The following is a 16,866-nucleotide window of genomic DNA, read 5'->3' as shown; positions in this document are numbered from 1 at the left end:
AATACTGCAATTTCAATTATGCCTCTTTCTTTGTAAAAAAATACAATTGAATGTATTAACTGCCTTTGACAGGTTCTTTGTATTGTTCCCATGGGAAAGGAGTTGCTGATAGTAAAGCCAGAGGGGCAGGCATTTTCATGGGAAGGTGTTAATAGCAGTTTGTGAGTTTGCATGGTTCCAGGAGCCCTGAAGCAGTCAGGAAAGGAGGATGATAATTTTTTTAGTCCCATTATCGACTCAGGTGCTGTATTGGATGAGAGTAAGAGGGTGAGCCATATGCAGTTCTGCACACATGATGGTTTGCTCCAGAGAGTCAGAGGGGTATTAGCCAGACAAATCATTGTCAAAGGCACATTCTCCTACTGCTAAAGAGCTGTTCAAAAATTCACAGTTGTAGAAGCCTCGTGGTACCAGCAGGACTGGTGTTAGTTTTCCTCCGTCTAAACATAAGAAAGCCCCCCTGAATGAGTACACATGCAGAAAGCCCCCCTGAGTGAATGCAGACACCTGTTTGTGCACCTGCACAGCCAGACCTTGTCTGAGCTGCTTCCGCAGAGGCACCCGGACTGCTGCAGTTGAGGTGGGCTTGTGACAACATCCCATAACCAGCACCATGCCTGAGCAGCTTGCCACTAAGCATAGCCTAATCTTATTCTTTCTTCACTATTGCTGCTTGCAAGAAAGGCCTGCTCCCCCACTGACCCCAGAAAGCTTACAGGTATTCTTTTAGCAGGTCAAAAAATCCCAATAATTGTAAAAAATTACTGCTTTTCTATGCTGCTCAAGAATTGGAACCCAGCAGACCAGTATCTGGTCCTTCCCCAGCTATTACAGAACTTTAGTTTTGTTCTGTTTCCACCAAGCCATAAACTGTTCACCTTAAGTGAGCTTTAAAATTCATAAGATTTTCTCTTTTTCTCTTCTTATCTCCATTATCTCCACACATCTCACAAGTGTGTACAGGTGCCAAAAAGGAAAAAAATATCTCCCCCTCTAACTTATGGGCAAAAAAAGTAGAAATACAGTAACCTTTTATATTAACCTTTTCATGTGCAGGGGGTGTTCCAAAAAGCCCCATTAGTTTTGCATTACATTGGGAATTCCAACACATTCGTAGAGAGCACATAAGAATGACTAGAAAGAGTAAAGTATGTAAAAGCACCAGATGACTCCATTGACTTATGGATGGAAATAATTCAAAACAATTTGCAGATGAAAAAGCAGAACTTTATGAGATGACTGCAGTATTGCCATGCTGAACAGGAACTGATGCAGTGGTATCTTCAGTAGCCATACAGATTTAAACATGCTTGTTCTTGCTTGGAAAGTATACTTCCAGCAACACAGCACCCCAAATTTGTCAGAGAAATGAGAAAATTAGGAGCAGATACTAGCAATGCAGAGTGCCAAAATAATGCAGTCAGGTTTTCTGCAGCTCCAGCATCCATTCTCAAGATGCAGTTGCTGATCCTGCTCTCTCTCTCCAGCCTAAGCTGCAGCAGAAGAAGATTGTTGTATCAGAGTTCTACTGCACAGGTGCTGCAGGTCCCTGCCACAGCACACAGCTAAGCCAGCAGGGTACTTCAGCCTTAGGCCAACCTACTATTCAGCATCTTGACAGCAGCAAAAACAAGCCATTCACATTCCATGTGCCCCAGGAAATGGCTCTTTTTGATAATCTGACCTCTTTCCAAGAAAAAGGCTCTCTTTTTAAAAGCTCACTGCAAGCAGTTCCAGCTGGTTTGATTTCTAATATTTACAGTGGAGCCAACACCAGAGCAGCCAGTTAGGAGAGATCATAGAGGAACAGCCCCTGTCAGCCCCCAAGGTTGTCAAAACATGGAAGAGCCAAACCAAGCAGAAGCAGCATGTGAGGTATGCAGGAACCAGCTGGTCCTGGATGTGAGCTCAGCTGGGCTCTCACAGGCTGGGCTCAGGGGAGGTTCCTGCTCAGCCTCAGCAACAACGCCCTCAGTGACTCAGGAGCAGCACCAGAGTCAGCTGCTGTGTACAGCTCACTGTGCAGCCCATGAGGGTGCAAACACAAAGAAAAGCTTTTTCTCATTGGTGTCTCTAAGCGTGTCTGTATCTGCGTTTACATGTGTTTGTGGCACCTGTATTTAGGTGTGTGTGTACGTGCATGTGTACACACAGAGTAATACATATTTTTCCTTGTATTCTGATAGAAAAGATCTGCATTTGCAGCAGGTAAGAAAGAACCTCACATCAGCAAAGGTAAGCAATGTTTGAGGTTGCCATGTAGGATAACTACAACCAGGATACTCACTTTATCTTGAAGGTCCCTTAGGAGAAATGAGAGAGGCTGTCCATGGAGGCTCCCAGACTGAGTTGTGAGAGGTGTGTTGATGTCAGCATGTGCATCCACCCAGATCACCCCGAGGTGTGGGTGCTGCCGTGCATGGCCACTGACAGAACCAAGTGCCAGGCTGGAAGTACAGTAACAAAGTCTTTAGTCACCATTTCTCCTTCAGAACAACTACAAGGACAAAGGGGAGTCTGAGCTTCAGTCAGCCGTGTTGTTACATTTTCACACATCAGACATCTGTGACAATAAAGGGAGCATCCCATACAAACTGCATGGCATGCCACTGCTGGGATTCCAGGAGGCCAAGTAACTACAGGGCTACAGTAACAGATGAGCCACAGCTCTCTGCTGTCTCTCTTCCCACACACTTAATCTTCGCCTGCTCTAGGTACAAATGCTCCAGAAAATCTAGCCTTTTTTTATTCTACTCATGACACCTTCCCCCACAATTCCTTCTTACATGCCCTACCATATTCAACCAATTCTCAGACCAAAGGTTAGTGAAAAAGAGGAAAAAGATTCATGTTGTAAGATCTATTGCAAAATTGTCTGTGTGTAGGTATTACAAACCTATCCTAAGACATGATGGGCAAAAGAGACCCGTCACTAAACATTGCGCAATAAAGAAACTGAGCAGTTCCTCTGAAGGAACCTGATGACACAAACTTTCCCAAAGAGGAAAACCTCAGTTGTGTGTCTACACAACTGATCACAGACCAGTCTGGAACTAAGCAGCACTGTCTGAGAAGGTCAGGTTCTTTTAGCTGTCTTCTATGTTCCACCCTAAAAGCCCATCCCTAAGGTATTGCCAAGAAATGACCAAGGAGCTGTTCCCCAAGTCCCCTTGTTTTTTAAATTAAATTCTTGTACTCCAAGTGTTGACCTGCAGCATGAACCACTAACTGTTTTTAGGTCAGCTCACCTGTGATCACCTCCCAAAGTCACACATCTGTGTCCAGCAGCTACTGCTCTGCTCACTGCATCAGCCAGCATCTGGGTGGCCAAGCCCACTGACCGCGGGTACAAAACCAGGTTGTTGTACAGCTCATCATTGGGAACTTGAGTGAAATTCAAATCTCCAAAGTCGTGCACTTGGCATCCTGGGAACACAGCAACAAAAGGAGAGAGTGACTTATTTAAATGCCTTCCCAGAGAAATGCTCAAAATCAGTTGGGCACGTATGAAAGGAACAGTGGGAAAGGAATGCATCCATTTGACTATTTGCATGGGATGCAACTGTCACAGCATTACAAATTAGAAAGTTTAAGACAACATTATCAGCTTAAGCTTAAGACAGTTTAAATTTAGCAATGAGCTATGCGAATCATAAAAAGTAACTTAGAAAAGGTTTGGGTTTTTTAAAAATTATTTCATTATAAATTCTAACATGAAAAATTATCGTCTGCATTACCATCTTCCTTCTCATTTAGACAGACTGTAGACAGCCTCAAATAAGCTCAATTGCTTAAAGATTCCAAGGATTACACATTTCACTAACTATAGCTACAGTTATTTTACATTTTCAAGGTCCCCAAAACTCCTGGCACAAAACTGCCAAGTAACAAATAATATAATTTTCTTACAGTACTTCCAGGCAACTCCATTGGGGATCCAGTAGAGCTTTATTAGGAGAACCTGTCACAAGATATTCTAGAAGGCATTTTAAGTCTGGGACTTTGATCCCCAAACTCTTTGAGATCCTTTCATTGTCAGTTACAGCCTGATTGGCTGTTGAACCGGAGAACATTCTGGGTGTAAAACTCGGCCTTTCCTCTCAGAGACTCTCAGTTTAAGACAGGCCTCTCACTGCAGGCTCTGATGAGGGCAGTAAAGGCCCCAAGGTATTTACAGCTACAGGAACAGTGGCTTAATAAGACCACCCTGAATACCAATCATGCCTGTCCCCTTCACTCCTCAGAAACACTAGGCTGTTTGCAGTTCAAAGCATCCAGGCCAGAGGTGACATTTGGCCTTTAGCCATCTTGTGCTTAATGGGGCAATTTGAAAAATTTAAGGCAAGTCAACATGAAGAAACAGCCTTGGGGCTCTAGGTTCCTGCTTAATTTCCAGTAAGCCATTAGTCAAATGTCTAGGAAGCTGGCTCTGTGAATTTGCTCGGTGGATATTGCATAAAAGCTTACTTAAGAAATACATGACTTCTTTATACTTGAAAAGGAGTTCTAACTGGTGAGATGAACAAAGGACATTTTATTGAGTCACTTGTGCAGATTTTGTGCTGGGAAGTAGGCAAGCATACATTTTAGAGCAGGGACAGAGGTGGGCAGATATTGGGATATTTGCAAATGAACATGTCAGCTGAGCACAGCTGTTCGAGGAAAGATTGCATAGATGTCCCAGCAACTCTGAGATAACACATTCTCTGCAGTGACTTAAAACAGTAAGCAGGACCATGACATACTACTGCCAGCTTTTCAGAAGGCAGCACAGGTACCCAACTGCTTTTTTTTTCCTCCCATGGACAATACCTAATTAAGCAACAGGATGAAGGCTCTGGAATTTTGAGCCCATTTTGTTCAGATTTGAATCTGCTATCTGATCTCTGTGACCACTACATTTTCTACCCCCTGTTTATTCTAGTGCTGTGCAGAAGCAGAAAAAAGTGAGTTCCAAGATGTTCAGAAAATGTTACAAGCTGTTTTTTTAATTTGTGTCATCCTGCAAGGCTATTTCTCCCACATGTGCACACTGCTACACATTTCAGTATTTCAAAGTTTGATGAAAGTACTTGAGCATGCCTGGGAGACAAGTTTTGGAAGTAAGACTTCAATGGGTATCAAGGCCTTTTGGAGAGACTCTTGTACAAGGCAATAATGCCTTTGATCCAATACCTCTGACGTGTGTGAAATAAATCTGCAGTTGGGAGCCATGTGCAGTAAGTTACACATTGCAGGACAACACATTTTACAGTGTGATGGAAGAAATTATACAGCTTAGGTTTTGTTCTCTCCTACAGGACATACAAGCACATGGCAGTATTTTTACCCATTAAAGGATGAAAAACAACTTCCTTTAATGCTATCACAAAGCTCCAACTTCAGACCAGTATAAAACAAAGATCCAACTATGCCATCATTCCTTTCACTGACTGATTCCTTGAAGGAATCAGTTAAAATTCTCCAGGTTATGCTCTAGGCAGGCCGCAGATTTGAGCAAGTGTGTTGAGAGAAGTAGCAAGTGTTTAGTAGTTTCTGCTTTACCCTGCCCACCTCCAAGATCCCATGGTAGGGCAAAAAGACTTGGTTCAGCTTCTGAATAAAAGACCCCATTTGTTTCTCAGGATCACATCAGGTTTATATAGCTTAACACTTTTGTGTTATTATTTTTGTGTTATTGCAGAATTCTGGAATCTTGGCCACTTTTTGAGCACACGGTACTCATAATTCCCTCTAATTGTTTTTATAGAAAAGCCTGATATCTGTTAAAGATGATAGATGTCTTCAGTTTTTGTTACCACCTTCTAAAGTTCAGTTAAGGTTCATGAACCTTGAAGCAGTTTATTTTCTCAGCTTTGTGCATCCCTTGTCTCTAGGCCCACTGCACTTAAGTGCTTGCAGAGGACAGCTCAGGTTTCCCAAGGTGATAAGGAATGTTTTCAGCCAGCTATCTGATTAATCTCAGAAGTACATGCTAATCCAATACTCAAGCATTAATATCTTCTCTTACTATTATTTCTTTTAAGGGTGCCTTGTGTTTTGAAAACTGGGATTTAATGACCTTAGGGCAAAGGGAAAGCTTAGTGAATAGACAGTGCACAGAGAACGAAATTCACAGTACTTAGATATGCCATGTATCCCAAAGTGTGGGAAGTCCATGTGTACACACAGTTTTTCAAATGACCAGCTACTAGAGATTAAATCAACACGCACATTTGTCTTAATGATGCTGAAAAAAGAAAAACAGTTCAATAAATCAGTAACTACTTCAATAATTTGACATAGCTTCTATTTAGAATCTCAGCTATTAGTCTAAAACTTAAAGATCTGAATTGTTTTCCATTTCATCTGCCTGCTTGCACATAGATTTAAGTTTATTTCTTAAATCAAAGCTCCCTCAACTACATTATTTGTGCACAGAAATTGCTCATGGATAGACATGCTGTACTGCTGTGCAGTCTGGGGGATTTTGCTGTTATTTGGCCATTAGTGAAAGATTTTTCAATCTACCTCACCAAGCAATATCCATTTAACTTCTTTGGTAGCTGGGACACTCTTTGTTTTATACAGATACTAATACTTAAAAACAAAACAGCTTTTTAAATCAGCACCGAAAGTCAACATGAAGAATATATAGAGCCTTTTAAAAGGCAGTAGATTCAAGTTCTGAAAGGCAGAAAACGCTATGGGCAGATAGGAAAGCCAGCTTCCTTACATTCATTAGAAAGCACAGCATCCACACCATTTGTCAGTGAAGCAGGTCAGGTCTAGCCAGGATTAAAGTTCTTTTAAATGGGAACATACCATAAGTACCATACAGAACTTAAGGAGGAAGCAGCACAAACATTTTGCTAGTAATGAAAGAACATAAAACTAAATGTGATCAAAAGTCTTTAGTTCACACTTTCAAGCCCTACCAGAAATTACTTTCAAATGAAAAATATATTATGTCTGATTCATTAGTCAATTATCAACAGTGCAGGAAATTTATAGCAACCAAATACATACAAGTCAGCTCCACCAACACCCTGGTTCTAGCAGAGATCCCTTCTTGAAATGAGGTAAACAAAAAAGCAGGTCTGAGTAATCTATTTGTGTTACAGAAGCTTGGAAGAGATACAAGGGAGATAAAGGTGTCAATCTGAGCAGGAGCACACAGCGCAGTTACATAACTCACACTGCACATGCACAGCAGCCTGTCACAAAGCACAACCAGCTCAGGAGTGCAACCCACAGAGCTTCAATGCCCCCTCTGTCATCAGGGCTGCTGGGGCCACATTTCAGCCAAAAAATTAATACATTAGCTTGAAATAGTTTGCACAGAGGTCATTCCCAGGTTAATTTCTTTTGATCAGAACAGGTTAGGGAAAGATCATACAGGCATTCAACCTGCAGTAAGCTGTCATTTATCCAGCCTGCACAGCCAGAACCTTACTTGTATCAGGTAGAACAAATCTTCATTATTTCTACTTAGGAGCCTTAGGCTTCAAATAAAAAACTTTAAAAAAAGAAAAAAAAAAATCACACACAGAAAAAAAAACTCACCAAAAAAAAAAAAAAAAAACCCAAAACCAAAAAAACCCCAAAACATCAACCAACCAAAAAGAAAAACAAACAAACAAACAAACACAACCTTACACCACCAAACAAAGAAACCCCAACAAATTAAGTGTATACCTGAAAAAGCTTCCTTGCATGCCTTTTCAAATAAGCTGTTGATGTATCAGGCATGCTCAAGTCAGTTATTTTGCCATTAGTGAATGATTTTATAATCTTTCACTGGGGACATAACACATCTTTCAGCAAGCTGTATGACACGTCTGAAGTTCACTTCCTATCATAAGCAAAATACAGACAGTAGCCAGCAGTTACCACAGTAATTTCCCTGCACAGATTTAGAGAATTGTCCTCTGTAAAAACAGGCAGCTCATGTCAGGTGGCATTTCATTGGAAAACATCTGGGCAGCAGCACAGAAAGCCTCCCCCCATCCTCCTCTACTAGGAAATTGCACCAGCAACAGAAGCAGCAAACTTGACAGTAGGAGATTCAGCTCTGCAGACCCAGGCTGTTTGCTGACATTGCCCCATGGCACATTCACATAAATAGAACAGCTCTGCAAGCCAGCAGATGGGAACTGGAACAAAAGCACAAGGAACATGGGATAGGACTGATCTCCCAACACTGCTGGTTTACACTGGGCATTTGTTAACTGGACTTAAAAAAACCCCCAAAATCTAAATTAGTGGGAAAAGTAAATCCTCTCCTGGATGAACTACTGTCAAAGGAATCTGGAAACTCTACAGTTACTAGACCTTCTTTCATACTATGTTATATACAAAGTTGCTCACATGCAAGCATCACTCCTGCAAACTGTTTTCTCAGCTGTAGCACCATTTACTAAACCACCACAAACACATAAAGGCCTTTTAGGATGCAATGACTATTATGAACAATGTTTATAGGCAAACTTAACATTTTACTTCACATGAATGAAACCAGGTTACCATCCTTCTTTTCAGTATAAACCCATTGGTTTATGGTGGGGACTTTGTAATCCTTTCTCAGAGACACTGTCAAAGTGTTACACAACAGCAAACAAATTATTCAATTCATTATGACCAATGCATTCTAAAGCTTTTTTTTTTTTTAAGGCAGTTTTAACCCTCCAGAATTATCCAGGATGTGTGTGTATTACAACTACACAAACAAAGTGCATGCTTTTGTTTTACATGAATAGGAAATTAGGCTAGCAAGGTTCCCACTGCAAGAGACAGACTTCTGCAGCCTAATTTAGTCATAGCCTGCTTGCTAGGAACTTCATTACACAGCATCTACTTCTCTTTAAACTGAACAGATACCTGCTAGAAGAGGCATAGGTATATATAGGTTGGATACACAGTTGATGGCCCAACAGATACCTCTCAGCTCTAAAATTTCATTTCCTAAAAGGCAAGTTCTTGTATGAGCAATTCCCATCCTTTTATTTGAAATTTTGAAAGGTCTGGTTTAAGACAAAGTTTCTGTAGCTGTAAATATTAAAAAAGGTTCATCTCCTACAGAAGCAACAAGCAGACCCAATTCCAACTGCTGCCCCAAGCCTGTAGTCAAGATGTCCCTTGCACAAAGAGAGCCAAAAATTATTTTTCCAACCCCAAATCAAGCAGCCACCTAATTTCCCTTTGAAAATGGCTTATAACTTTAATCTCTGATGAAATTCAATGCAGTTGACCTTGAAAGGTCTTCAAAAACGTCAGTCTGAGGTGTTGGGAAACATTTGCACTGTGGCTTGCATCAGAGAGAAGGGTGCAGCTATAGCATGTGCCACAGCACCACCAAACCTTGCACATGTTCTAATTCCCTTCAAATAAGCTTAACCCAGGCACAGCTCCAACAACACCACAATGAGGTCCTTACAGCCACGAGGATCACAATGCCAAAAGAGCTTTCCTCAACAATAGGCACCTTGTGCTTTAGATTGTTACAAAAGTAAACAGTTATATTACATTCCTTAACCCAGGCAGGTAACACTTGAGAGGAAGGGACAGTAAAATATATTAGAGATTACTGAAATCCTCTTCCTCCCTCTTAACCAGCTGGGAGAAACTAATATCTGACCACTTCTTCATATACAAATGAAATCTGGTGGGTTGTTGGTCTGTGGGTTTTTGGGGTTTTTTTGGTTTTTTTTTTTGTATTTAACTTCAGTGCTTCATCCCCTGCTTTTCAGCAGGTGGTGTTATAATAGAAATTACCACCTTTCATCCAACACGAGTCCTCCATACCATATTCACATAAGCATACACCTGCCATAGGTCTCTTGGTCTTGTGAGTCCACAACAAGACACATGATCAAAGTTTCAAATGAGAAAGCAGTAATAGATCATGTGTACTGTAAAGCAGATCAAAATCCAACTCATTACCTAATTTTCCCTCCGTCATCTCCCTTTGTGTATCCCCCCAGTAACTCCACTCCTTCAACAGAATTAATAGTAAAAAAAATTAAACCAGAATGTAATCTAAATGTACTCCAATCCAAAGAGAATTATATAGGTGCAGAAATTCAGCTAAGTCATGTATTAAAACTAATTTTATAATATGAAAATATCTAGGATGAAGGGTATCACTATAAATAAAAAAAATATAAAACCCCCAAGAGCTCTGTTCATTGGTCCCTCACCCTAGTCTCCCTTTATTTAAAGATCAGGAAGAAATAATTCAGGTTTTTCTGATCTTCACCAGCCTAGCTTTATTTTTAAAGGTATTTAAACTAAGCTGACACACAGAACAATTATAGTTAACTCCAAGTGACATTTACCCCAAATTCACAAAGATGCTTTTAAAGCCAATTTCATAGAGTGCAACCTTGAATATGCACCAGCCAAATGGGAGACACAAAAACAAACATTCAATTGATGGAGGGCTGACACAAACCTTTTCATTCCAAAGCAGACTGTGTGCTCCATCAGCACGGGGAAGGGAAGGGAATATCAGAACCAACTGACTGCAAGGACTGCTCTGACTCTATTTTCAGTGTTGGCATTTTTCTCCTGGCTTCCAAGGCTACCTGTACTCATGCAAATATCGAAGGTACAGCACTCAAAAGGATAAACTGCAGCTGCTGAGCAGAGCTGTGCACAGCAGAGCACACCCCCCAGGGGAGCTCAGCCTCCCCTGCTCAAGGCAAGACAGCCAATGAGGTCTGCTGGGAAGATGCAACCTAAAAACTGCGTAAGTGGAGGCCTCCTCAAAGCAGCTCTCCTCCAAAACCCCAGCAGGGCTCCTTCTGCCTGCCAGCTCATCAGAGCCAGGTCCTGCCTGCCTTCCCTCACAGACTGGAGCAGCACCTGCCCTTGATGCATTCTGACAAGTGGCATCATTTCAAACACTCACTGTAAATGCAAGTTACAATCAGCCCCTTTGGCTGTGCTTTGCTTTTTGACAAACCACTGGTCTTTGAAGGTAACCAATCATGGCTAATCCACATTTGAGAGGTAAACCAAAGAGCAGAGTCCCATGGATCTTTATCTCTGTATAAATAAAAAGAGGTAATTAAGTCTGGTTCCAGAAATAAGTTGCAGTACTACATAAGTATGTTGTACTGATATTATTAAACAGAACTGTTTGGGCATGCTTGTGTCTAAGGGAAAGGAAAGAGGACTGCCATTTACTCATTTAGTTTCAGGGGAAAAGGAGGGGGAGAGGGTGTTCCTGGATTAAAAAAATGCATTCCTATTCCTGCTTTGTAGGGAAGAAGCTGTTAGTCTGACCTCTTTATGTTATATCCAAACTGATTTTTGGTCCTGAGGATGTTCCTAGCACATGAATACTTAGCTTTGACAATACTAGTACCAGATGTGATCAGAAATAAAAATAGATGAACAGTAGCATTTCTTACCTCAACAATGCAGAGATTTAACTAAATAACATGCTGCTTAAATGCCAGCAGTTATTTAGAATTTTGCCTGTCTCCCACTTCATCAACAGCAGAAAACATAACTCAAAAAAAGCCAGATCTTGATGTTATCCGTACAACAAATTTAGAGTTTATTGGAATTCTAGAGATTAGAGATATTTGACTGGCTGTACTAATGTCTTTACAAGTTTAAAATACTGAGTTTTAAAGAGAAACAACTGAGGTAAAAGCTAGTGCAAAACAAAGCTAGAATCCAAGAATCCATTCCTGACAGATCTTGTTTCTAACATGTAAATCCAATTTCAGTCCAAATACAGGGCAAGCAGAATGGTACAGTTTGTCAAATTCTTCAGGGATCCAGGTAACTTTTTAAACACATTTACTGGATGGACTGATGAACATTATGTTCCCAACAATGCAGCTGCAACTCTTGCCAGTCCAAATCAGCTGAATCCCAGCACCTATACATATTTATGCATAATTGGTGCATAACTAAAAAACTGTTTATCTTCCTTCTAAACTCTTTACTGAAGATGATTTAGGTGGACAAAAAAAAAAAAAGGAGATATGTAGAAGCAGCTGCCTCATGATTTATTAAGAGTGATATGAGCTGTCTTGGTGAAGAAGCAAAGTTGAATTGCTATTTATGGCAGCAGATGTCAACAGGAGTCCAATGGTTTTGGGCAAAGCAGTAGTGTAACTCCAGAGACACGGGGATTAACAGCTCCACTCCTCTTTTACAGGAGGTTACTCCTTTCTGAGTCACTGCACTGACCTCATGAAACCTATGACTGAAGAATTTTTCCAGTCCAACAGAAGAATGGTGATATGATGCTCATTCTCTCTGACACGTGCAGTTCCCCTCTGTGTGTAAGCCACATGTCTCTGCAGTTCACCAACTTGTCAAGCCAGCAACTCAGATCCAAACTTTGCTAATCAATCCTACACTAACCCAAATCCAAGCCTGACTAAGCTCAGCAACCCAGCTGCATGCAGTTCTAAATAAAGACCAAAAAAATTTAATTCAGCAATCAACAACAGTCAACACACAAGAATGAATACTTGGGAAGAAATCTTACACTAAAGTTGTTCCTGTGCCAGCAGCAGCACAGATGCTCTAAGTCACCTCAAAGGCTACAGAAAGAAACAGTAGCTCTCTATTAAGTATAACACTGAGTAAGGCCTTTCTCTTCTCAAGTAAAAGGATTAGGCAAAACTCTGGATTGAAGTTTGCTCAGATTCTCTGCCTAATCTGCAGCAAACAGGAGAGGCCCAAGAAATTCTCACTTTAAAAAACTTCATACTTTCCACCTTCAGTAGCTAATGTATCTGCCACCTATCTCCCCCACTCCTGGCCAAAAAAAGTCCAAAAGCCTCCACATATTGCACCCATTTCTGTTTACTGTTAGAGCAATACATAGACCTACATGCTTTACACCCTTTTCTCTCCCATGCCAAGGAGCTGTGGGGGTCTCTTTTCACATGGCACTTTTACTTCTTTGGCAACATGTCCTTTAAACTGATAATATTTTAGTTTCCCTTAGGAGAGGAAGCAAAGCCAAAAGACAAACATCTCCAAGGTGAATAAAAATCCCCACAGGCAGAGTAAATTATACTTTAATTTACTCCTGCTAGACTTGCACACCCACTGCTTTTGGCTTGGGACTCCTGCTACAGTAACTCTGAGTACCCCTTGAGCTAGTACCAACAGGTAACTGTGATCTCTCTGCTCCTGACAAGGGGAAAAAAGTCAGATTGGTGGCTCAGATTCACCTCTGACAGTCTGGTACAGACTAGCAACAACATCTGCCTCTGTGCTCCCTCCTCGGATTTCAGCCTAAGCATAAACAAGCAGTTCACAGGCAGTCATTGACTGAGGCAGCCAAGAAGTTACTATACCATGTAAGTATGGCCACAGAATCTGTCAAGGGAGGGATTCCCCCCAAAAAATTGAAATTGGAATAGCAGCTCAGAACATGCAATAGGACTATGAAAGAACAAAAATTAGGATAGGGTCAAAGGAACAATAAAATTCCACCACCCCCACCCCCCAAATGCACCAGACAGTGAAAGCGGAAAACAATGGAAAAAGTGGAAACAAAAGTTTAGTGTTCTCACTCTTTCTGATATGGCTGGAGCACTATCAACAGAAGTCACTAAATAAGGCAGAAAAACATGTGAAGAGCCATGTGGCTGCTTCTTATTCAAAGCAACAAACATAGTATATGCCTCTTACTACCCAAATGCTGCCTTTTGGAGAACCCTCAAGAGCACCTTCATTTTATACAGGTTGAGTTGAACTTGAATTACAAATGGAAAATTAATAAATCAAAACTTTAAATAAATAAACTTTAACATTTCAGGCAAAGAGAAGAGTCTAATCACCAGAAGTCTCTTCCACATGAAAGACAGTGAGAGCAATTTCCAGAGTTACTGTTAATGCAGAGGAATACTGCTTCTTTCCCCCATCTGTGCTTCTTTAGATGGCCCAGAATCTAGCCTCACTCTTGTACTGGGAAGCATCATTCCACATTTCATACTTGGTTTCAAACTGGTAATGACAACGAAAATCAAGTTTATAGCATTTTTTCATATCCAAGCAGGGAATGGGGACAAGTAACAAACAGTTTCTATATGCACTCACATACACAGACCCTGTGGTCACAAATGCTCAGAACTATCCACTACAGATGAAGAAGCCCTGTGTCTTAGACAAATGATATTTATTTTTAAAGGAGAAACCTAGTCTGCTGCAATACAGTTTGCCTGTTACTGGAAAACAATCAAGAATCCATCAAAATTATTAACTCCTATAATAAAACAGATAAATAGACTGTCCAAATTAATAATTAGAATTATACTGTGGCTCCATTCATACTGTGGTCTTCTTAAAAGTATGAGCAGAAAATTCATAGTGTTAGACAGAGAAAGCAGCTAAAGTTTTACTGCCAGTTCAGCATACCACAGGACTCCAAATAATGGCACTATTACAACAGTACTGCAGCCAAAGCTATCCTGGCATCCCAGAGAAGAAAAATAAGCAGGCCACATATAAAAACAATAATTTGTTAAGTTTCCATGAACAACAAATGTGTACAGTACAAAAGGCTACATGGCAGCATCCTCCTCCATCCAGCACCCTCCCCTCAAGCAGATTGTCTTTGCACTGCAAACCACTCCTCTGTGCATGCTGGTGACTGTCATCGTTGCAGGATGGGCCCTCACAGCAGAACCTGTTCTTAAAAGGGCTGCAGAGATTTAAGCAGCAATAGACATCAACACCACCCTAAAAAACAAACCAACCCCACCCCAGTGGAAGAACACGCCAGCAATAGGAAACTGCAACTGCAGAAGGAAGAGCCTCTAAAAATTGTAAGGGAACAGCAAGAAGATAGCTCCATGTGCATAACTGATTGATGAGTAAACAACCCATAAGAAACTAAGCAGTCAAAGTATTTGTTTAATTTAGTTTAGCTGGCTTCATCTCTTCATTTCTTTCCCCATAACATTTTGATGCTGAATCCAGAAAGGGCTCAAATTTCCCTTTCTTTCTACCTTCTACAAGCTCCTATTGAAGTGAGCTTGTGTCAGGCAAATGAGAGGGCTTCTTCTAATTTTAAATTTTGTTGGGTTTTGTGGGTTTGGAGTTTTCATCAAAGAATTCTTACAAACTGGAAACATTAGCTCTGAACCACTTGAAAGAGAACTCCAAGCCTTCCAGTATAAAATTCTGTCATTGATACAAAATAATCTGCTGCCTATGGGCTTATTTAGAAGAGCATGCTCCTTTCAAGCCTAGCAATTTGTTAGTTTGAAATAAACTTTAGGCTCAGTAACTATTCCAGTAGAAAGCTCTTTTAGATGTCCTCTTGCACATTTGCTGAAGTTATAGCGCTTGCTCACTAGAATTTAAGTATTGCCAATGATGGCAAGTGTCTCTACTTTGCACAAAACAAGCAAGAAAAAGAGTATCTACTCATTTGGCTGCCAACTGGGACTTTTCAGCTTGTGAATCATAAGATATGCAGGATATGCCTACAGGGCTGCACAGAGCAATTGTTTCTGTTTTGAAGAGTTCTTAAATTCAGAATAAAATTGCTAGAGGATTATTAGGCAATTATCTCTCTATGCATCTAATCCTCACTGACACTAACCACCCAGGGAGCAGATACTGGTTCTTTCTGTGTCCATCCCTGCAATCCATCCTCATCACACCATTTGCAGTAACATTCTTTAGATTAAAGATTCTCCAAGACGCAGTTCAGCTTTACAAGTTTCTATCCCTTGTGTCCTGTTTCTTGTAACTGTGGTACAGCTTTCTGCAGGTCTCAGCTTGTAGAAGTAATAGATGTGAGAAGCTGAATCACAATTAAGTGCATGGATTTGCTTGCACAAAAAGACCAGAAACAGCCTGTTCACAGGGTGGTATTTGCAAGCGTTTTCAAAGACTTCACACGAGACCTCATACATAAAACCGAGGACTTCTCCAGAAAATTCTGAATTTCATCACCTAGAAGCATACGAATCTTTTAGGAACAACCTGGTAAAAAACACAGAAGGGAATAAAAAAGAAAAGGCAAAGCCCACAGTGTGTGATATGCCGAGGATCACAGTCACTTGTCTGGATGCCATAGGCGCACACAGAGCTGCAAAGAGCCTCTCGCTTCCCCGGCTCTCCCGGAGTCAGCACGGGAGCAGCAAGCACACGCTCCGTGTGCCGGTGCGGCGCTCGCTGCGCGTCCCGCTGTTCCGGGCAGCCGGGACCACCGGCCGCTCTTTGTTCCGGGACCCCCGCAGGGCCCCGTGCGGCTCCTCCCGTGCGAAATGCGACGAGCCTCTCCCTGCCGGCACCTCCGCAAGGCTGCGGGCATCGCCGGGGCACGGTGCGCTCCGTGAGTCCCGGGAGGCAGGAGCCGTCTGTCCCCGCCGCAGGGAGCGGCTGAGTCACGCTGCCCCGACAGGCGAGGGGGCGATGCGGGCAGCCCTGCAGCCACCCCCGCCCGTCCGCCCGCCCGCCCGCCGCGCAGTGCTCACCGAGCCCGGCCAGCCGCTCCACCAGCCCCGCGGCGCGGAGGGTAGCGGGGCCGTGGTCCACTCCTCGCCGTTTCTGCGAGACAAAGAGAGGGGAACGCGTCAGACAGCGCTGCCCGTAGCCAGGTACGCGAGCCCCGTCGGGGAGGGAGAGCTGGGATAGCAGGGCGACGCGGCACCCAGCGGCACCGGGCGCCCCCCGCGATGCCCACCTGGCCCCTGGAGAGCGGGGCTCCCACCAGCGCCACGGAGTGCGCCCGGCGGCGCAGCGGGAGTGCGGTGAGGGGCTGGGCGCGGAGCAGGCGGGCGAGGGGCCCGCGCAAGGCCATGGCGGGGCGATGCTGATGCTGCTGCTTCTGCTGCTGCCGCGCGCCGCCCGCGCCCCGCTCTCTTCAGCGCTCCGCGCCGCCCCCCGCGCGCC

At 42.5% G+C, this 16,866-nt stretch overlaps 1 protein-coding gene across 1 annotated transcript in view; it reads right to left on the bottom strand.

Moving 5' to 3' along the window:
- The window catches only part of ARG2 (arginase 2), a 20,999-nt gene extending 4,133 nt beyond the window's left edge, over positions 1–16,866 (bottom strand). The window contains exons 1-4 of the mRNA XM_054634577.2: positions 16,658–16,866; positions 16,449–16,521; positions 3,249–3,426; positions 2,288–2,447 (exon numbers count right to left, since the gene is read on the bottom strand). Coding sequence (XP_054490552.1) covers positions 2,288–2,447; positions 3,249–3,426; positions 16,449–16,521; positions 16,658–16,774 — 528 coding nt within the window. The 5' untranslated portion in view covers positions 16,775–16,866. The remainder of the gene's footprint in view (positions 1–2,287; positions 2,448–3,248; positions 3,427–16,448; positions 16,522–16,657) is intronic.

The sequence above is a fragment of the Agelaius phoeniceus genome, chromosome 6 (assembly GCF_051311805.1).
Source record: "Agelaius phoeniceus isolate bAgePho1 chromosome 6, bAgePho1.hap1, whole genome shotgun sequence".
Lineage (NCBI taxonomy): Eukaryota > Metazoa > Chordata > Aves > Passeriformes > Icteridae > Agelaius > Agelaius phoeniceus.
The sequence above is the reverse complement of the archived record's forward strand: the minus strand, read 5'-3'. Positions and strand labels throughout refer to the sequence as shown.